This window comes from Poromitra crassiceps, assembly GCF_964638095.1.
Source record: "Poromitra crassiceps genome assembly, contig: HAP1_SCAFFOLD_489, whole genome shotgun sequence".
NCBI lineage: Eukaryota > Metazoa > Chordata > Actinopteri > Beryciformes > Melamphaidae > Poromitra > Poromitra crassiceps.
In genome coordinates, this window is record NW_028151919.1 from 72,724 (window position 1) to 99,000 (window position 26,277).

General features: G+C 46.1%; 1 protein-coding gene across 6 annotated transcripts in view; it reads left to right on the top strand.

Annotated features, from left to right (window-relative positions):
* Nucleotides 1-26,277, top strand: part of LOC310771268 (xyloside xylosyltransferase 1-like) — a gene marked incomplete at both ends in the record, with an annotated part of 68,974 nt that overhangs the window by 28,207 nt on the left and 14,490 nt on the right. For all 6 annotated transcript variants that reach the window (XM_083663915.1, XM_083663912.1, XM_083663913.1 and 3 more), the window contains one exon: nucleotides 7,179-7,311. In XM_083663915.1, the coding sequence (XP_083520041.1) occupies nucleotides 7,179-7,311 (133 nt within the window). The remainder of the gene's footprint in view (nucleotides 1-7,178; nucleotides 7,312-26,277) is intronic.

Sequence of the window (26,277 nt, forward strand, 5' to 3'; positions counted from 1 at the left end):
CAAATGAGCTCCTGGTCCATCTAATTTGACCAGTCTTCTCCAGCACTCAGGGTCTTTCTCACCCACTAAATGCACCTAGCATGTAGGCTATAAGTGCTCACTAAACACCGTTATCAGGGCTTGATGAGGCTGACCTACTTTCTTGCTGAAAACACTGTGATAATGTTAGGTAACCTAACCTTGTCTCTGCTGTTGCCATTTTGGGGTTTAGACCAACGCAAGACAACTGTGTGATCTGGTCAGTGCCTCAAGCCACACAGACAACTGTGTGATCTGGTCAGTGCCTCGAGCCACCTACAAGCCACCTAACGACATTATTCCTGCAATACATTTCCACTACCCACAAAGCACCTGGCCTGGGGCCAATACAACATGAGAAAAACAAACCGATTTAAAATCCCTGGTATTGCTGCTCGTCCCTTTTCATCCAGTTAGGACTCTTGTCAAATGGTGATGTCAAATTGCAAAATGTTTTGGTTGAGGAAGGAAGTTGAGGTGAAACAACCAAACAGGAACACATGCTTGCCAGGCAAAAGCAAACGACTATTCTTATTTTAACAAATGGTGTACTTAAAATTCTCAAGCTCCCCAAACCTGTCTGGAACAGATTTGATAACAGAGAAGCTTTTTCTCCTGCAGATACAGACTATAGTTAAGGTATCATTGAAACAAAGCAGTGCTTCCAGAGTTTTTCCTGGCTCAGAATGCGCCTTTGGGGGACAGGTTAGAATAAAGTCATGCCTCTCACAGGTTAGAATAAAGTCATGCCTCTCACAGGTTAGAATAAAGTCATGTCCCTCACAGGTTAGAATAAAATCATGCCTCTCACAGGTTAGAATAAAGTCATGTCCCTCACAGGTTAGAATAAAGTCATGTCCCTCACAGGTTAGAATAAAGTCATGCCTCTCACAGGTTAGAATAAAGTCATGCCTCTCACAGGTTAGAATAAAGTCATGCCTCTCACAGGTTAGAATAAAGTCATGTCCCTCACAGGTTAGAATAAAGTCATGTCCCTCACAGGTTAGAATAAAGTCATGTCCCTCACAGGTTAGAATAAAGTCATGTCCCTCACAGGTTAGAATAAAGTCATGCCTCTCACAGGTTAGAATAAAGTCATGTCCCTCACAGGTTAGAATAAAGTCATGTCCCTCACAGGTTAGAATAAAGTCATGTCCCTCACAGGTTAGAATAAAGTCATGTCACTCACAGGTTAGAATAAAGTCATGTCCCTCACAGGTTAGAATAAAGTCATGCCTCTCACAGGTTAGAATAAAGTCATGTCCCTCACAGGTTAGAATAAAGTCATGCCACTCACAGGTTAGAATAAAGTCATGTCCCTCACAGGTTAGAATAAAGTCATGTCCCTCACAGGTTAGAATAAAGTCATGTCCCTCACAGGTTAGAATAAAGTCATGCCTCTCACAGGTTAGAATAAAGTCATGTCCCTCACAGGTTAGAATAAAGTCATGTCCCTCACAGGTTAGAATAAAGTCATGTCCCTCACAGGTTAGAATAAAGTCATGCCTCTCACAGGTTAGAATAAAGTCATGTCCCTCACAGGTTAGAATAAAATCATGCCTCTCACAGGTTAGAATAAAGTCATGTCCCTCACAGGTTAGAATAAAGTCATGTCCCTCACAGGTTAGAATAAAGTCATGCCTCTCACAGGTTAGAATAAAGTCATGTCCCTCACAGGTTAGAATAAAGTCATGTCCCTCACAGGTTAGAATAAAGTCATGTCCCTCACAGGTTAGAATAAAGTCATGTCACTCACAGGTTAGAATAAAGTCATGTCCCTCACAGGTTAGAATAAAGTCATGTCACTCACAGGTTAGAATAAAGTCATGTCCCTCACAAGTTAGAATAAAGTCATGTCACTCACAGGTTAGAATAAAGTCATGTCCCTCACAGGTTAGAATAAAGTCATGTCCCTCACAGGTTAGAATAAAGTCATGTCACTCACAGGTTAGAATAAAGTCATGTCCCTCACAGGTTAGAATAAAGGCATGTCACTCACAGGTTAGAATAAAGTCATGTCCCTCACAGGTTAGAATAAAGTCATGTCACTCACAGGTTAGAATAAAGTAATGTCCCTCACAGGTTAGAATAAAGTCATGTCCCTCACAGGTTAGAATAAAGTCATGTCACTCACAGGTTAGAATAAAGTCATGTCCCTCACAGGTTAGAATAAAGTCATGTCACTCACAGGTTAGAATAAAGTCATGTCCCTCACAGGTTAGAATAAAGTCATGTCACTCACAGGTTAGAATAAAGTCATGTCCCTCACAGGTTAGAATAAAGTCATGTCCCTCACAGGTTAGAATAAAGTCATGTCACTCACAGGTTAGAATAAAGTCATGTCCCTCACAGGTTAGAATAAAGTCATGTCACTCACAGGTTAGAATAAAGTCATGTCCCTCACAGGTTAGAATAAAGTCATGTCACTCACAGGTTAGAATAAAGTCATGTCTCTCACAGGTTAGAATAAAGTCATGTCCCTCACAGGTTAGAATAAAGTCATGTCACTCACAGGTTAGAATAAAGTCATGTCCCTCACAGGTTAGAATAAAATCATGCCTCTCACAGGTTAGAATAAAGTCATGTCCCTCACAGGTTAGAATAAAATCATGTCTCCCACAGGTTAGAATAAAGTCATGTTCATGTCCCTCACAGGTTAGAATAAAGTCATGTCACTCACAGGTTAGAATAAAGTAATGTCCCTCACAGGTTAGAATAAAGTCATGTCCCTCACAGGTTAGAATAAAGTCATGTCACTCACAGGTTAGAATAAAGTCATGTCCCTCACAGGTTAGAATAAAGTCATGCCTCTCACAGGTTAGAATAAAGTCATGTCCCTCACAGGTTAGAATAAAGTCATGTCACTCACAGGTTAGAATAAAGTCATGTCCCTCACAGGTTAGAATAAAGTCATGTCACTCACAGGTTAGAATAAAGTCATGCCTCTCACAGGTTAGAATAAAGTCATGTCCCTCACAGGTTAGAATAAAGTCATGTCCCTCACAGGTTAGAATAAAGTCATGTCCCTCACAGGTTAGAATAAAGTCATGTCCCTCACAGGTTAGAATAAAGTCATGTCACTCACAGGTTAGAATAAAGTCATGTCCCTCACAGGTTAGAATAAAGTCATGTCACAGGTTAAAATAAAACCCACACGAAAACAGGGAGAACATGCAAACTCTGCACAGAAAGGGCCGGGGTTCGAACCTAGAACCTTCTTGCTGTGAGGCAACAGTGCTATGATGGTCGTTGTTGAGGGAGGGGAGATTGCTACTCATTCAGTTCCCCTGCCCCTGCTTTCCCAGCCAGTCCAGGGATTCTGACCAGTGAATTTCCAGTCAGAGATACGGGACATCCCGTCACGATAGATGCTTTGGCTTGGATGTGATCTTTCACCTCCATGGGAATTTGTGTTGAGTCATAGATGTAACATCAAAAGCACCACGGCAGTGTTGGAACAGCCAGGGAGCCGCTTCCTGCTATACTGCTGCTGCTAAAGCCGGTTAGTGCAAACAAACAGCGCTGACCACTCGGAGGAGACCTTTCTGTTGGCATAGCACATGAGGCCATTGTGATTGGCTGCTTCCTTGTTTGGAGAGGACAGAAAACAAGCTGATGCTGTCTCGCCGAGTTTTCTTTTTTCCGTCACTTGTTTAAACAGAAACCGGTGCCCTAAAATATCTCTTCACACTAAGCTGCTGGTCCAGCCATCTTCTCCACACTAAGCTGCTGGTCCAGCCATCTTCTCCACACTAAGCTGCTGGTCCAGCCATCTTCTCCACACTAAGCTGCTGGTCCAGCCATCTTCTCCACACTAAGCTGTTGGTCCAGCCATCTTCTCTACACTAAGTTGCTGGTCCAGCCATCTTCTCCACACTAAGCTGCTGGTCCAGCCATCTTCTCCACACTAAGCTGCTGGTCCAGCCATCTTCTCCACACTAAGCTGCTGGTCCAGCCATCTTCTCCACACTAAGCTGTTGGTCCAGCCATCTTCTCTACACTAAGTTGCTGGTCCAGCCATCTTCTCTACACTAAGTTGCTGGTCCAGCCATCTTCTCCACACTAAGCTGCTGGTCCAGCCATCTTCTCCACACTAAGCTGCTGGTCCAGCCATCTTCTCCACACTAAGCTGCTGGTCCAGCCATCTTCTCCACACTAAGCTGTTGGTCCAGCCATCCTCTCCACACACCCCAGTCACCCCTTGTTGTTTCATGTTTCAATGAGTTTAGCTTACGCCAAAGTAGTTCTTTTTTCCAAACCCCACTTTGACATCACAAAAATCTAGGGCCCCCTGGCATTCAAATTTCAGTTCAAGATTCAAGATTTTTATTGTCACTCCGTAGTACAAGTATCACGTGTGAAATTCTTGTGCTGTAGACTCCGTTACAACATAGTGCAAAAAATAAAAATAAATAAATAAAAACAAGAGGCAACAAGCAATAAAGCAGTAGACACGCCACAGACAGTCGTGTATTCACTGCACATAATGTGCAAATGGCATGAACATACTTTTTTATTACACCTGTAATATCAGTGACTGCATCGATGATGACATCATCGATGATGTCACACTATGCTGATTTTTTCCTCCGAATTCTGACTTCAATGCGAGAATTCTGTTCTGACTTTCTCAGAATTCTGGCATTAAAATCCAAATGCTGACTTCTGTTCCTCAGAACTCTGACGTTAATCTGAAAATTAGAGGTCGGGCGACAGTACAACAGCCTACAGATTAGTGGTAATATTGTCTGTTTGACATGCTGGGTTGCTTTGGAAATGTTGGATGCCCAATGTGAATACAGCTGTCCCTCCCTCAACAGCCTCTCAAGTCTCCTTGAACACATCTTCAACCACTGAACCCTCCACTCATCCAACCCCCTCCCACTGAACCCTCCACTCATCCAACCCCCTCCCACTTTACATTACATTACATTACATTACATTACGTCATTTGGCAGACGCTTTTATCCAAAGCGACTTAGAATAACACATTTTTTGTCAGCAATAGAACAATCAACTATGGAGCACAGTCTGTGACAACTACAACTTCTGAAGGAACAGTGGTACAAGTTTAGGTTAGTGGTACAAGGTTGGTTAGGTATTTTTTTTTTTTTTTTTTTTTTTTTTTTAATATAAGGAAAGAGAGAGACGAAGTTAGATCAAGGAGGGCCCAGATGGAGCCTGAAAAGGTGTGTCTTTAGTCTTTTCCGAAAGATCGGCAGTGATTCAGCAGTCCTGACCGAAGGTGGAAGCTCGTTCCACCATTGAGGTGCCAGGGACGAGAAGAGTCGAGATCGGGATGAGCGACTTTTGAGCCCCCGTAGCGAAGGAGGGGCGAGGCGACCTGCACTGGTGGAGGAGCGAAGGGAGCGGTGAGAGGTTTGGAACCTGACCATGGATTGCAGGTACCGGGGAGCTGACTGGTGTACTGCCCTGTAGGCCAGTACCAGTGTCCCACTGAACCCTCCACTCATCCAACCCCCTCCCACTGAACCCTCCACTCATCCAACCCCCTCCACTGAACCCTCCACTCATCCAACCCCCTCCACTGAACCCTCCACTCATCCAACCCCCTCCACTGAACCCTCCACTCATCTAACCCACTCCCACTGAACCCTCCACTCATCCACTGAACCCTCCACTCATCCAACCCCCTCCCCCAGGGTGCTACAGGCATTCCTTTGCATCTGTGACAGGCCCTGTCAAATTGGCATCGCAAGTGCTTCACCAATGCAGTACTTGTAATGATGTTGTGTCCATGGCACACCGGCCCAGAGCCCTGAGTGTTTCCCAACCTTTCATCGCCATGCCAACCAGAAAAACAGGAAGTTGAGAACAATGAACAGATGAGCGTCTGTGTATCCTGGATACTGCTGTTATGATTTTACAGTGCTAATCCTTCAGTGTACACAGGCTTGCAGCTGCCAAACATTAACTTGCTGCTATGATCGTCTTTCTACACATTTATGACATGATGGACATTCCTTTTGTGAAGTAGGCTAAACAATATATAACATGGAAGACAAATATACCTATGCATGACCCTCATAATTGCGCATAGTCCATGATCTATCGCCAGGGTGCATGTTCAGCTGTTCAGGAGTCTGCCAGAGTCTAACCTTACTGACCCTACGCTTTTCCTGAGAACTACGTATGGGAATGATGAATTAAGTACGGTAGTCTTTTAATCGCTAGATGATGTAGTTGTCAATGAAATATTTGTCTAAAATAAATTCAACCGCAGTGTTGAGTGAGAAAATAAAGAAATAAATAACTATATTTCCTGGGCTCATAAATTTTGGAAAACAGACCGCTCACATTGTATATATACTGTATTACAACTCACTGTCATCAGTCACAACATAATAAAATCCATCAATTATGTCTGTCTTTCTAGTTTTAGACCATTTGGTTAGTCGTTTATATCATCTCACTACTAATAAGCAGGCTTTCCGCAGGTCCTTACAAAGTATTAAAAAGTCTAAAATCTCAATCTGTATTTTAGGCGTTAAAATGTCTTAAATTCGACTGCATTTATATAAAATGTCTTTAAGTATGATTTTGACAAGTCTTAAATTGTTTTGGTTATGAAGTTAACTTCCTTTTATGAAGGTTATGAAGTTGTGTTAAAATGATAATGCATAACAAATTTTAAGCCTCTGCACCTTGGGCAAGAAAAGGCTGAAATGAGTTAGAAAAAAACCTGTTGCCAGTATTGACGTGAAATAGGCAGAAATGGCCAGGCTTTACTGTGGGAACCCAGGGTGGGAGGCCCCGGACGTGGTCCAGACCCCAAACCCCTTCCCCTGCCGGCAGGCATAGGGTATTATTGTGCACTGTGTGCGCGCGAAGGGGCACACACAGCCTCTTTAGTAAGAATTTTGTGAAGTTATAGATGAGGTTGTGGGTTATGACTTTAAGGCTATCCATAGTATTCAGTTACATCACCAAACGGCCATCTTCGTTTGAAAATAACAGGTGATTTAAAATCAACAGTCAATGAGCTGTGTGAATTGTAAAGCACCTTATTGGTAGGAAACGCATGTGAAGACATGGAAAAATTGCTTTTGAGAAATCCCGCCTACAACGGCACATGAGTGTGAAATGTTTTGTCATAAAGATGTTTTTGATGTTTTTTAAATGGAGGGCTTTTCTTTCAGATCTGACGCACATCGTGCAGCTGGACCTGGACTTGAAATACAGGACCAACATCAGGGATCTCTTCCAGGAGTTTGATGGCTTCCCTCCCGGAGCGGTCATCGGCATCAGCAGAGAGATGCAGCCAGTCTACAGGTAGGCTGTTTAGTTCTGTCATAGACATCAGCAGAGAGAGGCAGCCAGTCTACAGGTAGGCTGTTTAGTTCTGTCATAGACATCAGCAAAGAGATGCAGCCAGTCTACAGGTAGGCTGTTTAGTTCTGTCATAGACATCAGCAGAGAGAGGCAGCCAGTCTACAGGTAGGCTGTTTGGTTCTGTCATAGACATCAGCAGAGAGAGGCAGCCAGTCTACAGGTAGGCTGTTTAGTTCTGTCATAGACATCAGCAGAGAGAGGCAGCCAGTCTACAGGTAGGCTGTTTGGTTCTGTCATAGACATCAGCAGAGAGATGCAGCCAGTCTACAGGTAGGCTGTTTGGTTCTGTCATAGACATCAGCAGAGAGATGCAGCCAGTCTACAGGTAGGCTGTTTAGTTATGTCATAGACATCAGCAGAGAGAGGTAGCCAGTCTACAGGTAGGCTGTTTAGTTCTGTCATAGACATCAGCAGAGAGAGGCAGCCAGTCTACAGGTAGGCTGTTTGGTTCTGTCATAGACATCAGCAGAGAGAGGCAGCCAGTCTACAGGTAGGCTGTTTAGTTCTGTCAGACATCAGCAGAGAGATGCAGCCAGTCTACAGGTAGGCTGTTTAGTTCTGTCATAGACATCAGCAGAGAGATGCAGCCAGTCTACAGGTAGGCTGTTTAGTTATGTCATAGACATCAGCAGAGAGAGGTAGCCAGTCTACAGGTAGGCTGTTTAGTTCTGTCAGACATCAGCAGAGAGAGGCAGCCAGTCTACAGGTACGCTGTTTAGTTCTGTCATAGACATCAGCAGAGAGATGCAGCCAGTCTACAGGTAGGCTGTTTAGTTCTGTCATAGACATCAGCAGAGAGAGGCAGCCAGTCTACAGGTAGGCTGTTTAGTTCTGTCATAGACATCAGCAGAGAGAGGCAGCCAGTCTACAGGTAGGCTGTTTAGTTCTGTCATAGACATCAGCAGAGAGAGGCAGCCAGTCTACAGGTAGGCTGTTTGGTTCTGTCATAGACATCAGCAGAGAGATGCAGCCAGTCTACAGGTAGGCTGTTTAGTTCTGTCATAGACATCAGCAGAGAGAGGCAGCCAGTCTACAGGTAGGCTGTTTAGTTCTGTCATAGACATCAGCAGAGAGAGGCAGCCAGTCTACAGGTAGGCTGTTTAGTTCTGTCATAGACATCAGCAGAGAGAGGCAGCCAGTCTCCACTCATCACAGTAGGAAACCACTGATGCCACTTTCTCTTATACTCGTTATTACTTACTTACTAATTACTCGTTATATACTCATATATTTCGGTTGCTCCCTCTCTCTCTTTCTTTCTTTCTCTCACTCTCTTTGAGCACACAACTCCCTCGCTTTCTGATCCACCGTACAAATTTCACACATTCTGTTGACTCCAGATGGATTGAAATGAAAGTTTTTTTATCGGTCTCACTTGCACATACTCGTTCAAGTTCTCTCACAGCTTCTAAGTGAGAAAGTACATGAGAGGTTGGGGGGGCATGCCCACAGCACCACAGCCACCCAGGTGAAAAACCCAGGACCCAGCACTCAGTGGCGCCGGAACGAGTTTGCAATAAGGGGGACAATTTTTTTTATTTTTTTTATTTTTTTTCAAAAATATATATATTTTTTTTCTTTCTTTTTAGGGCGCCGACGAAAAATTGACGTTTTTATGGACGTTTGGATGATTTTTAGCCATATTTAGATGAATATCTCATTTTAAATTAACATTAGGATTATACTGTAGTGATGTAATTATTCAGTATTTTTCCTATACTGTAGAGATTATACTGTAGTGATGTAATTATTGAGTATTTTTCCTTTTCTCACTCACTTTGTGACCTGCTCTCCCTTTAGGTCATTTTATAATTACACTACAACAGACAGCAACACAGGCAGAAACACTGAACTTATTATTATTATTATTATCACTTCGAAACACAGTGCAAAACTTGTCATCTCAACACAAAAATAAAATAACAATAACCGTATACGATTATAGCAGCAGCCAATGACAGTGAGTGCAGTACAGAGTCCAGGTCTGTCTGTCTCTCAGGTGTAATAATCCCACAATGATCACGGCTTTAACAAGTGTCACAGGCTGTGTAAACAGTGTAAAGTGGGCTCTCTGTAACTTGATCCCTGGGTCTGTCTGTCTCAGGTGTAATAATCCCACAACGATCACGGCTTTAACAAGCATCACAGGCTGTGTAAACAGTGTAAAGTGGGCTCTAAGCGTCAGGGGCAGGTGCCCCCTCAGATTAAAAAAAAAAAAAAAAAAAAAAAATTGGGGGACCAAATTTTAAGGGGGACAAAATGTCCCCATGTCCCCCTTGTTCCGGCGCCAGTGCCAGCACTACAGTGCCACCGTGCCTGGCATACAGACGATTCATGTTTGGACTTTCCAAAGTGAGGATCCTGGTTTGTCTGGGTATTCAGAAGCATTTAAAAAAGGTTGTGTGCCAGTGGAAGTACTCTGTGTGTGTTTGCATCAGCCCTGAGCTCATTCACATTCCAGCCATCCCCGAGGCATTCATCACCTCACTTTAAACATGCGTCAAGCCTCTGAGATCTACAGTCTACTGGAATGGAAATGGGGCTTAATATAAGTCATCACATAATGTCCCTTCAGTGTTGTACAGTCCAGTAAGTATGTGTGAATGGGAGCAAACCCTGCTGCACACTGAATCTCTTTCTGAGTTGTTGGTGGTGGGTTGACCTAGTGTGGTCCCATATCCAAAAATCGAGGAGGCCTGCATTAATTCATGCTGATAAAAAGTCTATTTTTATTTAACAGGCGTTTTGCCCATCAGGGCTTCATCAGTGTCAGTGTTTTAACCCTAGAACACTAACGTCGGGTGATTTTCACCCGGACAATTGAATTCACGTGATTTTCATTGTCTTGCTGCTGTCTGAGGTGGGCGGGTCCTTAGGTACCTTCAGGATGCTCACTGACGTCATTGAATGTAGGTTTGTTTCCCTGCTCCCATTCATGGTTTTTTCTACCGGCTACGTGTTCGGGTGATTTTCACCCGACCTTAGTGATAGAGGGTAAAATATGAACTTGAAAGAAAACACTTTAGGTCCAAAAAAAAACCAAAGTAGGCCACTGGAGCACACGGATCCTTTTTGAAAAATTTTATTGAAAAACTAACGTTTCGACGCCATGCGTCTTCATCAACTCTGATCCGTGTGCTCCGTGTGCTCCAGTGGCCTACTTTGGGTTTTTTTTGGACCTAAAGTGTTTTCTTTCAAGTTTATACTTGCCCATTCTCTGAGAGCACCGGACCAGCCTGTTGGGCTGTCTCGGGTGGAAGCGCGCCTAACCTCATCCTTGCAAGAGGGTAAAATATCTTCGGGTTAGTTACAATGGTATTGTGGTGACTTTTTTTTTTTTTCACCACACAAGTCCCATGAATGGGTGACCGAAGGAGAAGTTGGGAGCTCCTGTTTTTTTTGGGAGGGGGGGGATTTTTTTATAACGATTACCTCATTTTTCCCGAATTTGACATATTTTTTATAGTGTCCCCCATAATAAACTTTTTTGTGTTTTTTGTGATATTTCACATTTAAAAACAAAAGAAGAGTACCTCAATTTGCCATGTATTGTTGTACTTTAAGATATTTTGATGAGAAGTATGTTTTATGGGGTATATTGCATTGGGTGAAATACACCCGACGTTAGTGATGGTGTGACTTTAAATCACGTTAGTGTTCTAGGGTTAAATGAATGTGTGCAAACATGAAATACTTTCTTCCAAAACCACAGAACTAAGACTTGAAACCCTAATATGTCATCATTATAATAAACATTATCTTGTTATAATAATGTCATCAGGCATAAAGAAGACTAAGGTGGTATGAAATTGAGTGGCGCTCCTCTAATAATTAAAAGATCAATCTTGGCATCAAACTATTCAGAACCACCCCAATTACCTGGCAGCAAAACGATGGCGATGTGATGGCCTTGGCAGGCTCTGACTTTCCATGTGAGGAAATGTCACACCTGACTGGAGTTAATAAATAACCTTCTCATAAGCGCTGAGTATCCATCCATCCATCTTTAACCACTTATCCGGGATCAGGTCGTGGACTATAGCATACTGTGTCCAGCAGGGGACCCCAAACTTCCCTTTCCCTGGCCACATTAGCCAGCTCTGACTGGGGGATCCCGAGGCGTTCCCAGGCCAGCGTGGAGATATAAGCTCTCCACCTAGCCCTCGGTCTGACCCATGGTCTCCTCCCAGCTGGACGTGCCCAGGACACCTCCCTAGGGAGGCGACCAGGTGGCATCCTTACCAGATGCCTGAACCATCTCGACTGGCTCCTTTCTATGCAAAGGAGCATCGGCTCTACTTCGAGTCTCTCACAGATGACTGAGCTTCTCTCCTTATCCCTAAGGGAAATGCCAGCAACCCTCCTGAGAAAACCCATTTTGGCCGTTTGTATGCGTGATCTTGTTCTTTCGGTCATGACCCATCCTTCATGACCGTAAGTGAGGGTAGGAACGAAGATCGACCAGTAGATCGAGAGCTTAGCCTTCTGCCTCAGCTCTCTTTTCGTCAAAATGGTGCGGTAAAGCGAACGCAATGTCGCTAATAATTATTAAAGTTAAGAGATGAGAACGTATCATGAATTGACAACAGTTTATTATTGTCATGCGACATCACTCTCTCTTAAGAGACCATTTCAATATGAATCTGAATTGAAGTGAAACTACATGAAGAGAAGGATATACTGTCTTTTCCAGACACCGAGGGGATTCCTCCATCTCAGCTGCCAGGTTCTTCTGACCCGAGTTCATCTCAGCTGCCAGGTTCTTCTGACCCGAGTTCATCTCAGCTGCCAGGTTCTTCTGACCCGAGTTCATCTCAGCTGCCAGGTTCTTCTGACCTACATCTCAGCTGCCAGGTTCTTCTGACCTACATCTCAGCTGCCAGGTTCTTCTGACCTACATCTCAGCTGCCAGGTTCTTCTGACCTGATACATCTCAGCTGCCAGGTTCTTCTGACCTACATCTCAGCTGCCAGGTTCTTCTGACCTGATACATCTCAGCTGCCAGGTTCTTCTGACCTACATCTCAGCTGCCAGGTTCTTCTGACCTACATCTCAGCTGCCAGGTTCTTCTGACCTGAGTTCATCTCAGCTGCCAGGTTCTTCTGACCTACATCTCAGCTGCCAGGTTCTTCTGACCTACATCTCAGCTGCCAGGTTCTTCTGACCTACATCTCAGCTGCCAGGTTCTTCTGACCTACATCTCAGCTGCCAGGTTCTTCTGACCTACATCTCAGCTGCCAGGTTCTTCTGGCCTGGGTTCATTGCAAAGTTCACATCGATTAAGCTTGACCCATTGAGCCCACTTTGCCTCCCAAGTCAAGTCATGGCATCCCCTTGGTGGCACCGCAGAGCTGGAGACTCAACTTTTTCTATTGAAGACTCCTCTGTGTTTTTCTCCAGTTTCCCCTCTCCTCTCCTCTTCCCTTGTCCTCTCCTCTCCTCTTCCCTTGTCCTCTCCCTCCCTCCCTCCCTCCCCTCACATCCTCGGCCCTGCAGCAGTGTGCCAGGCCAGCTCAAGAGGAGGAATAGGCAGCTCTCTCAGACCATTGTTCTTCTTATCCTCCTCTATAAACACAGCTCGTGCCACAGCGCTGTGTGTACTGGCACTCGTCTGCAAGAGCCGGTATCTTGAGTCAGTCAGTGCTCTCACACTGCTTTCTGCCATTTACTACCTTATTCGGCGGGAGTAAAAAAAAATCCTTCTGACTTGTTTTCAGGTAGGTAAAGATGTTCTCATGTTTAGCCCGAGTTGAGATCGGTCTCACGTTTAACTCTGTGATCAGCGTAAGCCTCTAATGGCACGCTCAGGCAGTTATTTAGAGTCAGACATTTTGCGAATGAGTAAGGATCAACTTCCCGTACGTCTCTGCCCGCCTCAGCTCACTACTCACTAGCTACGAGGCGAGCCAGCGTTTCTCCTCTCCATTAACTCAACACAGATTAAGATCCCTGCAGACCACTTTCATCCATCACATCATGACGTCAGCTGTCACATATGCAGAGTGTGCGTGTGCGTGTGCGTGTGTGTGTGTGTGTGCGCGCGTGTGTCTGTGAGTTGCAGTAAATCATGGGCTCTGACTTTCCCGCTCTTTGTTCGTCAGCTGATTTGTCTGCTCCGAACACAAACACGACGGGCTCGTTTTAGTTGAGACTGCTTTCCCGCTTTGCACTCAGCCACAGCTTCATCAAAACAGGACATCACTGGTCTTCGTCAGGCTCTATTCACCTTATGTAGCCACGCCTATTCGACCCGGTTGTGTGGTCGTGTGACGACTTCCGGCTAAAGAAAAAGAAAATGGCCGGCTGCTCCAATTTCATCTAACTCTGAATTAACTAATAATTTAGCCAATTGTATGCAACATACCAAATAAAAGCAAATGGCAATGTCTAAGAATGCAACGCCATGTAACTGGCTCGTTAAGTCTCGCATTCCAGGGAATTACGTTAACGTCTGCGGGTCTTATTGACGTAAGTGGCTCGAGCTGCGCTCGGAGGAGAGAAAACCATCTGAAGCTTTCTTTGTTGGAGTCCAGGTATGTTTGACAAGAAAGTGCTCGTCATTATCGACGATAACGTTATCTGACCTGGCTAACAGTGGATACTCGCTTGCTTGCTGTGTACCGAGCTCAAAGTAGTAGGCTACGTTCTTTGTTTTACCCCCTGCACTGTCCTCTACAAAAACAACTCTCTTCCTCGACGTTCTTTTATATTTGGCGCCGTGACCGCCGGAAGTGTTAACACGACCCGGAATAATTTGGCCCACCCCCGCGTCTGAACATAAGGTGAATATTATATACTGTATATACTTATTTTCTTATGAGACTAAAACATCAAATGAGTGAGTTTCACAATAGTCAAAGCAGAAGAATAAAGTGCACAGTATGTTAACATGCTGTCCTCTCTGCAGCTGTTTACAGGCTGTGCAGGAGACAAATAACCAGATTGTCTTTCTATTCATTTAAAAGGGGGCGGGGTTAGTATGCGAACAGCTGTGATGGTGCTTTCATAGTTTGTAAGACAATTTTCCTCATAGTTCACTACCACTACACACACACACGCACACACACACACACACACGAGAGCTCAGAGTGATAGTGCGCGGTAATGAATGTGGTTTTGGCTGAGACAGGTTGTGCTCTGTGCCAAAATGGGCCCTGTTCAACATGCGTCTCTCCATTCCAGTTTGCTCATTTGCAACGGCAAAGACCAGCGTCGCCCCTCTATATACCCTCATACCTCCACTCAGGTGTCTCAGGGAACTTCCACCCTCTGGTGCCAGGGGGCGCTGTCCCCTTCTACAGAGAGGGAACCTCCACCCTCTGGTGTCAGAGAGGGAACTTGCAGCCTTAATTGACAACCTTTTGTTCTAGCGCTTTGAACTGCTCTCTCTGGAGGTTGTTCAGAGGAAAGGAAAATAATGAAACAATGGACTTTAGACAGGAGGACCAGAGAAAGAATCCACTTTAGCTCCAGTTGCATAATCATCAATCTTGTACGTGCTTTGAAAGCACTTTTCGTTTCATGTGCGTCCCCCAGGCACCTCTGGATAAGATGAATGTTCCTCCATCTGCTGTTCAATAGCTTTACTTTGAAAATCACCTCTTGCACAGAAATTTGCATGATTGTAAATTGTGTGGTAAAAGGAGTGTTTTACAAGGCTGAGCGCCTTATTCTCCAGGTGCTACACAGGTCTCAGAAACATCGGAGGACTTCCAAGTTCACTTTTTTTGTAAGGGTTTTTCCGATCGATCGGGCACCAATAATTGAGCCCGACCGATACTGGAGTTTTGAGGCCGATACCGATATTAGGGAGTAAAAAAAATCCGATATCGATCGAATAGTGCTAATTTTTAATTTATTTATCCTGGTTGCTGCTCCACCCTCTGCCGATCTGGGGAGAGCCGAAACTGGCTCCATGCTTCCTCCGAGACATGGGCAGTTAGCCAGCCGCTTCTTTTCACCTGACAGGGGAAGCTTCACCGGTAGGACATAGCACGTGGGAGGATCACGCTATTCCAACGAGTTCCCCTCCCTCCGAACAGGCGCCCCGAACGACCAGTGGAGGCACCACATCAGCAACCAGGATATTGCATGTTTTGGTGAAGGGGTTCCTATATGAAGGAAACCCCCGGGAGGCACGGGGAGAACATGCAAACTCCACACAGAAAGGCCCTTTTTGGCGACCCCACCCGGGCGGTGGGCACTCGAGGACATGCGGACGGGCACGCATTCCTTCAGCGTTCACAGCGTCCCAGGTGGGAATCGAACCCAGGACCTTCTAGCTGTGAGGCGACAGGGCTTACCACTGCACCACCGTACCCCCCATTGGCCGATATTCTTACATTATATATACACATTATATTACATGATTTTTTTGCAATGATCCCTCAAATATCAAACACTTGACAAAGATATGAGTTGACATTAATTGAAATATGTAATGTAGGCAGGATATTTTACAGCTTATTAATAAACTTTATTGTCCAAAATGACATCAATGCAATGAAACTTAACTGGGAATTTAATAATTATAAATAACTAGAAATACAAAAACACAATAGAACAGTTAAGAAAAAATATCAAATATAGGGCCTACACAGCATGCTGTCTATAACTTAAAAAAAAAAAAAAAAAATCTGCAATATCGGCCAAAATATCGGCCGATACGATATATCGGTCGGGCTCTAATAACGATCGGCCGATATTGGTTGTAAATTGTTTGATCGGTGGTCTCTATAAAGGTGGATCAGAAGAGCTGATCGGATGACGTAAAACAGGCGAGACATTCTCTGTGTCGCTAAAATGTCTTCGCCGGTCTGGCACTTCTGCCCATAGATTGATTAAACGAACTACCAGGTGTCTGAAAAAGACAACAACTTTGCATAAAGATGTCTGTGTTGCCGTCTCATCATTGCGTTACTTTGATCTCTCTCTGTCTCTCACACTCTCTCTCTCTCTCTCCCTCTCACACTCTCTCTCTCCCTCTCACACTCCCTCTCTCTCTCTCTCCCTCTCACACTCCCTCTCTCTCTCTCCCTCTCACACTCTCTCTCTCCCTCTCACACTCCCTCTCTCTCTCTCTCCCTCTCACACTCCCTCTCTCTCTCTCTCCCTCTCACACTCCCTCTCTCTCTCTCTCCCTCTCACACTCCCTCTCTCTCTCTCCCTCTCACACTTCCTCTCTCGCTCCCTCTCACACTCCCTCTCTCTCTCCCTCTCACACTCCCTCTCTCGCTCCCTCTCACACTCCCTCTCTCTCTCCCTCTTACACTCCCTCTCTCTCTCCCTCTCACACTCCCTCTCTCGCTCCCTCTCACACTCCCTCTCTCTCTCCCTCTCACACTCCCTCTCTCTCGCTCCCTCTCACACTCTCTCTCTCTCTCCCTCTCACACTCTCTCTCTCCCTCTCACACTCCCTCTCTCTCTCTCTCCCTCTCACACTCCCTCTCTCTCTCTCCCTCTCACACTCTCTCTCTCCCTCTCACACTCTCTCTCTCTCCCTCTCACACTCCCTCTCTCGCTCCCTCTCACACTCCCTCTCTCTCTCCCTCTTACACTCCCTCTCTCTCTCCCTCTCACACTCCCTCTCTCGCTCCCTCTCACACTCCCTCTCTCTCTCCCGCTCACACTCCCTCTCTCTCCCTCTCACACTCTCTCTCTCCCTCTCACACTCTCTCTCCCTCTCTCTCCCTCTCACACTCCCTCTCTCTCCCTCTCACACTTCCTCTCTCTCTCTCTCACACTCCCTCTCTCTCTCCCTCTCACACTCCCTCTGTCTCTCTCCCTCTCACACTCCCTCTCTCACACTCCCTCTCTCTCACACTCTCTCTCTCTCTCTCCCTCTCACACTCTCTCTCTCCCTCTCACACTCCCTCTCTCTCTCTCTCTCCCTCTCACACTCCCTCTCTCTCTCTCCCTCTCACACTCTCTCTCTCCCTCTCACACTCCCTCTCTCTCTCTCTCCCTCTCACACTCCCTCTCTCGCTCCCTCTCACACTCCCTCTCTCTCTCCCTCTTACACTCCCTCTCTCTCTCCCTCTCACACTCCCTCTCTCGCTCCCTCTCACACTCCCTCTCTCTCTCCCTCACACTCCCTCTCTCTCTCTCCCTCTCACACTCTCTCTCTCCCTCTCACACTCTCTCTCCCTCTCACACTCCCTCTCTCTCCCTCTCACACTCCCTCTCTCTCCCTCTCACACTTCCTCTCTCTCTCTCTCACACTCCCTCTCTCTCTCCCTCTCACACTCCCTCTGTCTCTCTCCCTCTCACACTCCCTCTCTCTCTCTCTCCCTCTCACACTCCCTCTCTCTCACACTCCCTCTCTCTCTCCCTCTCACACTTCCTCTCTCTCTCTCTCTCTCTCTCTCTCTCCCTCTCACACTCCCTCTCTCTGTTGATATTGGTACTGCTCGGAAGCAATCGGGGATCGGCCCCAGAAATCCTGATCGGAGCAGTCTTACGTTTTTTTTTGCCCATTGCCCATTGTATCCTGCATGTTGGTCACACATGGGCGCTACCCAGCAGAAGAGTACTGCAACTGCATAATACAGGTATCAGTAGTACTGTAAATAGTCAATTATATGTGGAGCTGTTTGACAGGAATTCATTCAATACCCCTAAAGCAGAGAGATTTGTGTGTGTGTGTGTGTGTGTGTGTGTGTGTGTGTGTGTGTGTGTGTGTGTGTGTGTGTGTGTGTGTGTGTGTGTGTGTGCGTGCGTGCGTGCGTGCGTGCGTGCGTGCGTGTGCGTGCGCGCGCGTGTGTGGATGATGTCACCTTTCTGTTGAAGTGCTGTCAGAAATACAGCCTGTACTTTCCTGCCAGGCCTCAGAGGAACTGACCAGCTGCTTTACGGGATCTCAATCTCAACAACAACACCACAAGTCACAAGCAGTTCCCATTCTGTTAGACGACGTGTGTGTCTGTGTCTGTGTCTTTGTGTGTGTGTGTGTGTGTGGCTTTTGCACACCAAGTCCGTATTTTTCGTCCAAAATTGTCGCACGTTTTAAAATAAATACGACCTCATGTTGTGCCGCTCATGTTTACACACTGACTCTGAAACTTTCATCCGTCATTAACGTTTTCGGAACAGGTTAGATTTTCTGCGTTTCTTCCGCATCAGTCAAAAAGCCTTTTGCTTTTAGCTGTTTGACCCGTGTGTGTCTGTGTTTGAGAGACAGAGGAGTGGGTGAGTGGGACTCCAGTCTGAGTGGAGAGGCAGCGTCTCGCTCCACCTCACTGGCCCCTCTCTGCTCCCTCTCCCCCATGGAGCTCCACCTCACTGGCCCCTCTCTGCTCCCTCTCCCCCAGGGAGCTCCACCTCACTGGTCCCCTCTCTGCTCCCTCTCCCCCAGGGAGCTCCACCTCACTGGTCCCCTCTCTGCTCCCTCTCCCCCAGGGAGCTCCACCTCACTGGCCCCTCTCTCCCCCGGGGAGCTCCACCTCACTGGCCCCTCTCTGCTCCCTCTCCCCGGGGGAGCTCCACCTCACTGGTCCCTCTCTGCTCCCTCTCCCCCAGGGAGCTCCACCTCACTGGCCCCTCTCTCCCCCGGGGAGCTCCACCTCACTGGCCCCTCTCTGCTCCCTCTCCCCCAGGGAGCTCCACCTCACTGGCCTCTCTCTGCTCCCTCTCCCCGGGGGAGCTCCACCTCACTGGCCTCTCTCTGCTCCCTCTCCCCGGGGGAGCTCCACCTCACTGGCCTCTCTCTGCTCCCTCTCCCCGGGGGAGCTCCACCTCACTGGCCCCTCTCTGCTCCCTCTCCCCCGGGGAGCTCCACCTCACTGGCCCCTCTCTGCCCCCTCTCCCCCGGGGAGCTCCACCTCACTGGCCCCTCTCTGCTCCCTCTCCCCCGGGGAGCTCCACCTCACTGGCCCCTCTCTGCCCCCTCTCCCCCGGGGAGCTCCACCTCACTGGCCCCTCTCTGCTCCCTCTCCCCCGGGGAGCTCCACCTCACTGGCCCCTCTCTGCTCCCTCTCCCCGGGGAGCGGTGCTGCAGGAGACCACGAATATTTGTCTCGTATAAATGGTAAATGGACTGCATTTATATAGCGCTTTTATCCAAAGCGCTTTACAATGTGCCTACATTCACCCATTCACACACCGAAGGCGGCAAGCTGCCACGCAGGGTGCTGGCACAGCCATCGGGAGCAATTTGGGGTTCAGTGTCTTGCCCAAGGACACTTCGGCATGTGGACTGGAGGAGCCGGGGATCGAACCACGACCTTCTGATTAGTGGACGACCCGCTCTACCTCCTGAGCCACAGCCGCCCCTCGTATTGTAAATAGAACGACTAAAACGGATCGGACACAGTGTGCAAGGTTTCTGTGCGTTTTTTCCGGATGACATTAAAAAAAAAAAATATGGAGAAAAAAAACAGACTTTGTGTGCAAACTCCTTTAGTGTGAGTGAGTGTAGACGTTCAGCAGGGGCTCTGATGGTCTAATTTGTCTATTCAGCTCAATGAGGCTTTTTGAAAGCAGAGATTTAAAACACATGGCAGGAACAGCAATTACTTTATTCCCTTTTTTTAAATGAAATGAAAATGTGTTGACAGCAAAGCACATTTTGAAGTTTGCACTTTCTCTCAAGGACATTGCTATTTGCCCAGCCAGCAATAGTCTCCAAATGTGATTTAGCCTATAATTTATTTACTGTTGTTGAGTAACTGTATCCAAAACCAGATGTTGAATATAGATAGTTCTAAAGTGTTGCCAATACACTGGAAATGTGCTCGATATGATGTCATATCTTTATCAGTTTGAAATGTGCTCGATATGATGTCATATCTTTATCAGTTTGAAATGTGCTAGCTATGATGTCATATCTTTATCAGTTTGAAACGTGGTGTGTGTGATGGAGGTAGCTAGTGCATCCTCTCCACTGGAGTGTTTTCCTGTGTTGAGTCGAGAGCTCTGTGTTTGGTGTTAATAGACAGAGCATTATGTGGGAGGAGCCACATTCAGCCCACGTCCTGCCAGTGAACACATCATTCTGGTCTCTTCCTCCTGTGAGAGAAGAGCCGCTTACATAAGTGTCAGAGTGATGCAGCCACAAACACTGACAATGGAGAGACAATAGCCAAATGCATGTCGGCGTTTCTTCTTGTGCTTTTGAGCTTGAACATCCCACTTTAAAGGTGTAACTAACCCCCAAAACACTTTTTTTCAGCTTTTAACCAATATATATGACTTTGGGGGTGATGTGTGAAGAATTCTGGTCAGAATTTCCACATTTGACACCAAACTGTTGCCATTTTACCATTTGTATCATTTTTCAGCAGCATATCTGGCATAAGCGCCCTCTAAGGGTGGAAGACTGCTTTTTTTTCTTTTCTCAAATGAATGGGATATTTGGTACAACCTGACGTCACAGTGGGTTTAGCGCGTGCATCTGGTGCATCTCCAAAGCCTATACAACTAGGCAAGATGGAAAAACCTCACTTAGTATCAGGCTCCAGAGGGCTCTAACTGAAGTAAAAAAAAATCTTGTTTGCTCTTAAAATACTGAACCAAACGTCGTCAAAGTTGGCACATGTCTTAATTATAGTTAGTTTCCCGCTGAATGTGTCACTACTTTATTAATATCTTACCTGGATAAGCTCGAATGATATTATCAGTCCGAGTTGTAAGCACTGTCTCCAGCCCAGGCAGGCGGGAGAGAGTCGTACTGTAAAACCTCCGCAGCAGCAGCTGGGCTCTCTGTGCACAGTCTGACATTTCCGCGGCTATCAGTCCGACTTGGAAGCACTTTCTCTCGGCCAGTCTGCTCGCTCATGCACCCGCAGCAGCAGCAGCACACAGCAGCAGTGAGAGGCGGGGGCTTTCAACAGTCTGACATTTCAGCAAACAAATCTCGTCGCAGTTTAGCGGGAATGTAAGGTATAACGCTATACTACGACGTGACAACGTGACAAAGCTTCTCTAAACATATCGGCTAATATAATATCATCACTGTGTGCAAGCAACGCCAACTTCTCAGGAAATGAAAGTCAGCAGAGCAGAGCAACTGGCTCTGTCTGTGTGTGTGTGCTCCGAGGAGGAGAAGAGCTCTGTCCTGCTCTGCCTGCGCCCTGAGAGGAAAAATCAGAGGTGTTGTAACTTTCAACAAGAATCACGAAAAGCCCCAAAACGCAAATTAAAAACGGATTTCATTGCGCGGTTTATCTCTAGTTAGACGAGAGAATTACGTGGAGAAATCTCGCATTGTGTTACCCCAGAGCGAGAGGTTTGTCCTCACTGTGCTGTGTGCTGCGAGCAGCGAGGCTCTTTTAACGTAAGTTTAGACAAGCCACGCACACACACATGGGACAAAATGGGACAAAAATAATTAAATTTCTAGTTCGCCACTGAATGGCCAAATTGATATAACTATCAACCATTTTTAGCAACACTCTTTCCATACATGCCACCAGCGTTGGCTAGTTGTTGATATTTATAAAGATATTGCCCCTCTCAAAAAAAATATTTTTGAGGCGGTAGGCAAACTGTAATGGCGTCAATTTCCGAAAAAAAATCTTGACTTGAACACAGCCAAAGAGTTTAGTATAGACAAGAGATGTCATTTCTTGGTTTTTTCCATAGGTATTTTCAAATCACTGTTCTGATACATATCTAGGGGGTTAGTCCCCCTTTAAAGATGGATGCAGATGTGTTAGTGAAGAGAGTCAGATGTTTCGAAGCTGTGACATCATTCTCCATCCTTCTTCTCATTTGATTCTATACTAGGCATCTCCATTCCATCATCAGCGATGTCACAATGCCTCCTTGTGTGTGTGTGCCCCCTTATGACATCACTGATGACATCATCAGTTGTATGACATCACTGATGACATCATCAATGATGTCACAATGCCTCCTTGTGTGTGTGTGCCCCCTTATGACATCACTGCTGACATCATCAGTGTGTGTGCCCCCTTATGACATCACTGATGACATCATCAGTGATGTCACAATACCTCCTTGTGTGTGTGTGTGTGCGCCTGTCAGTGGGACAAAAATGTAAACAGAACAGAGCCCTCATTGCTAAACTTCTATAGATATAGACCCACAGTGGTCTTGTAAAGATTGTACGATCACATAGCCCCCTTAGGCGGCGTTCACACCCAAAGCGCTTTTTTCAGTCAGAACGCTATGAAATTCATGTTGAGAGCGCTTCCATTGTGCACAAAACACAGCGCACGGAGCGTTTTTTTGCACTCCGTTTGTTTCCCCCTGTAGTCGCGTGCAGTACGGATCAGAACACAACGACCACACGGACGGTAGCCAGCTAGTTTTGTCTGTTTGATGTTGTTCACTGTCAACATGAAAGCCAGATTATTGCTAATTCTGGCAGCAACAGAGGTTGAAAATCCCTCGGGAGGAGAAAAGGGAGAAAGAGCGAAAAAGACGATCAGGGCGCTTTTCCTCAATGTTCAACTTTTTTCATCTTAAAATTAGAATGTGTGCCATGAACGCACACGCTTCACCACCGTCCACACTCCACCTTGGCTGGAAAGAGTTTCTCTTGAAAGGCTTTTGTTTTTGCGTGAGGCGTTCAGGAAGCAAAGGATTCTGTAGCAAAGGATTCTAAGTACAGTTAGATTTTGAAGCAGGCGCCGGCACCTTCGTGCTTTCTTGCTGAATGGCTTCCCTTTCCTGTCTGTGCAGGAACTCTGATATACCTGCTTCAGTCTGACAAACAGTCTGTGCAGGAACTCTGATATACCTGCTTCAGTCTGCCAAACAGTCTGGCTGATGAAAAGGAGCAGACATTTCATTTGTTTACCCCAGAACCAGGCTGCTCCCCCTATCGTCTTTTCTCCCAATTGTTCATGACCAATTTTCCCCTGTCTAATGGATCTTATCCACTAGAGGCCGCCCTCGCTCCACAGAACTGCACGCTTGTGGGCGGGCTTCGATATTTGTTCCTTGCTGCACCTGATTGCACGAACAACGGCGTTCGTCCAATCAGGGCCCAGTGTTTCCGTTATCCGGTAATTGCCGTACTTATACTGTTAAAATGAATCAAATAAAAAATATCCACGCGCGCTCTGATTGAATGTGTGGCTCCGTGGTGGACAGGCTCACCTGCATAGCCACACGCAGAGACGAGAGAGAGGAGACATCAATCAAACCTTAAGAAAGTACGTTGGGTTTCCTGTCTCCTGCTTGTGCAGGAGGCATGGAAGAGAACGACAGCAATACGCTTCTAAATGGCTCGTTTTACTTTAAAAAAACTCCCCAAATGGCACAGTGGACATGTCGAGAGCCGTAGCTTGCACCTTGTGTAAAACGGAATTAAAATATCACCATAGTACATCGAGTTTGAGGCGACCGATCACCTAAAAGTAGCTAGCGGGCAGCTAGCAGCCAGCTAGCTAGCGCGAGACTCATCACTCAGACCCCCTTCTCACCAAACGCGAGCCTAAGCGATAAACTCGCATGTACTCGCCCTGCAGCTTGGTTGGCTGCCTTGCTGTATTTCCGTCTTCAATTGGTCTATTTCGGTTTTGGCCCCTCCTCTCGTCTTGTCGCCTGCGATGTCCTGACACCAGGCAGCGAGGGAAGGAGGGGCATTTTGAAATCGACCAATTGAAGACGGAAATACAGCAAGGTAGGGCTGGGCGATATATCGAATATACTCAATGTATCGCGGCTTGTGCCACGTGAGATGTAGAAATGACTATATCGCGAACATTCGAGTATAATTGTCACGCATTGTTTATATCTTAAGCCGCCGGCATGACTCGCTTCACGTTTCCTCTTGTCAGCTCTCCCTCTCAAGGAAGAGCTCTGTCACACTTCAGGAAGGGAGGGGGAATCACATGGTTACGTCAAAGTTTCAAATGATGACAAATCAACCACTTTTGCAATTTGCAATACATGTCCCGCAAGGTTTCTGAGATTAGGGGAAAGTCTGAGCTGGTGTTACGCTAAACCAAATGTGGGGAGGAGGCAGCGGATTTGTTTGGCGTTAACGTTAGCTGTTGTGGTGGCTATGGCTAACGTTAGCTAGCTAGTTGTGGCTACCTTCAGCAGGCAGCGCTCCACAAGCTTGTTGTGACCAAAATCCCCGCATTTAAAGCACTTCATACTCCCAGAGCTGGCGTAAACCATAGAGAACCTCATGCATTACTCAAAATGAAACGTCCAGGGTTTGTGTCTCCAAAAGCAACTAACGCTAACGTTACATGCAAGCTAACGTGAAGCTAACGTAGCTAGCTGCGGGGCAGTCATGATCTATAACGAATGAATGCGCACATTTACATAAAAGTCAACATCACATACGTGTCTTTTCTTTAATCTAGAGGCATCATTTTTCAGTCAAAAGTGAAACGACACAGATATGATGGCGTATACAGTGAGGCTTTCCATGCCTCACTATAGAACTGGCCCCAATGCAAAATTCAGACAGCTTATATGTTGCCGTCATGCCAATAAGAGTCTAAATTGCCTTTTATGTTTTATCTGCAGACTAAGCAGCTAGGCTTTCGGTTCTTTAAAAGCCATTATTTTTTGTATTGACTATTGAGTGATACACTTTACTAAAACAATCATATTATATCACAATAGTGATGTCAGATTTGCTTAGGTCAGAGCTATGGAATATTAAATCATCCATCTTTGCTCACTACATCTGCCCTTTCTTTCTTCTTCTTTTTTACCCCAGGTGTGCATAAAATACAGGTTAAGAACTTATGGAAAAGTCATGGAAATCCATTGGTCAAAATGTGTATGAACCCTGAAGGGTTAAATTGAGCATTTATGGGAGATTTCAAAAATATCGAGATATATATCGTGTATCGCGATATAGCCGAAAAACATCGCGATATTCTTTAGAGGCCATATCGCCCAGCAAGGCAGCCAACCACGCTGTAGCAGCGGGGCAGGGCTGACTGGAAGAGTGCGAGTACAGGCGAGTTTATCGCGGGCGGTGTGTAGGAGCCGTCATTCTTCCTTCAGAGTCTCGGATGCGCGGGTCCTCTAACCACTGGGAAGTCGGCTCCAATGGCTTCACGCGATATACATGTACACGTTATCAATACACAGTTTCCAATACCGAGCCATTATTCACATGGAAGTGCCAAAGTTTTTAGCTCAGACACAGCCTTCTTCAGCTGTGTCATTTTGGGTTTCGACTGCTCCACAGCGCCGCCGCCGGAAGTATCGGTTCTAGATATATTTTGTAGACATTGTTACCTCCTTTCTACATTCCACTTCTATTGAATTGAAAATAAATCTAAAATTCAAGATCACAAAGTACATTTATTTGCATTCATTTGATTCCCAATCACGACACACTGGTAAGAATGATTAATATCTAATTAAGAATGCTTTGAAATGCAAAATAATGGCGTTTTAAACATGCGATACAAAGATGCGATTAATCGCGATTAACTATGGTTAATCGCAAGATTAATCGCGATTAATAAAATTTATCGTTTGACAGCCCTATTATTTACAAGAAAAATGTGTGGCCAAACCTCTGCCTGGTAGTGTCTGTATTGCAGTCCTTTATGTGAGCAGGTGGTTATGTAATGTTGGACAAACAATGTCCAGTTCCCTCATTGCTTGATGAATTGGTGCTGAAAACGGCAGAGAGGTATTTGATATGAGGGAGAGGGTTCTGCTACACTTGTCCTTGTAAACACATGCCTTTGTGCATCCAGCCTGCAGCAGGTATTGTAAACACTTCCCGATGTTCCTTATGTAACAATTGTATTATCTCGACCAGGCGAATGCCTGGAGGGGATTATGTTTTCGCTCGTGTGTCTGTGTTCCCGTTCCCTGTTGCTCTGAGCAGGGAGGCGGGGCAAAGCTGGGCAGCTCCACCCCCCAGAGGAGCCAGGAGCCAGTCAGACAGGCCGTTTACAACAACATGACTGATGGAAAAAAAAACACACCTGTGAATATCCAAAATGGTTGCAT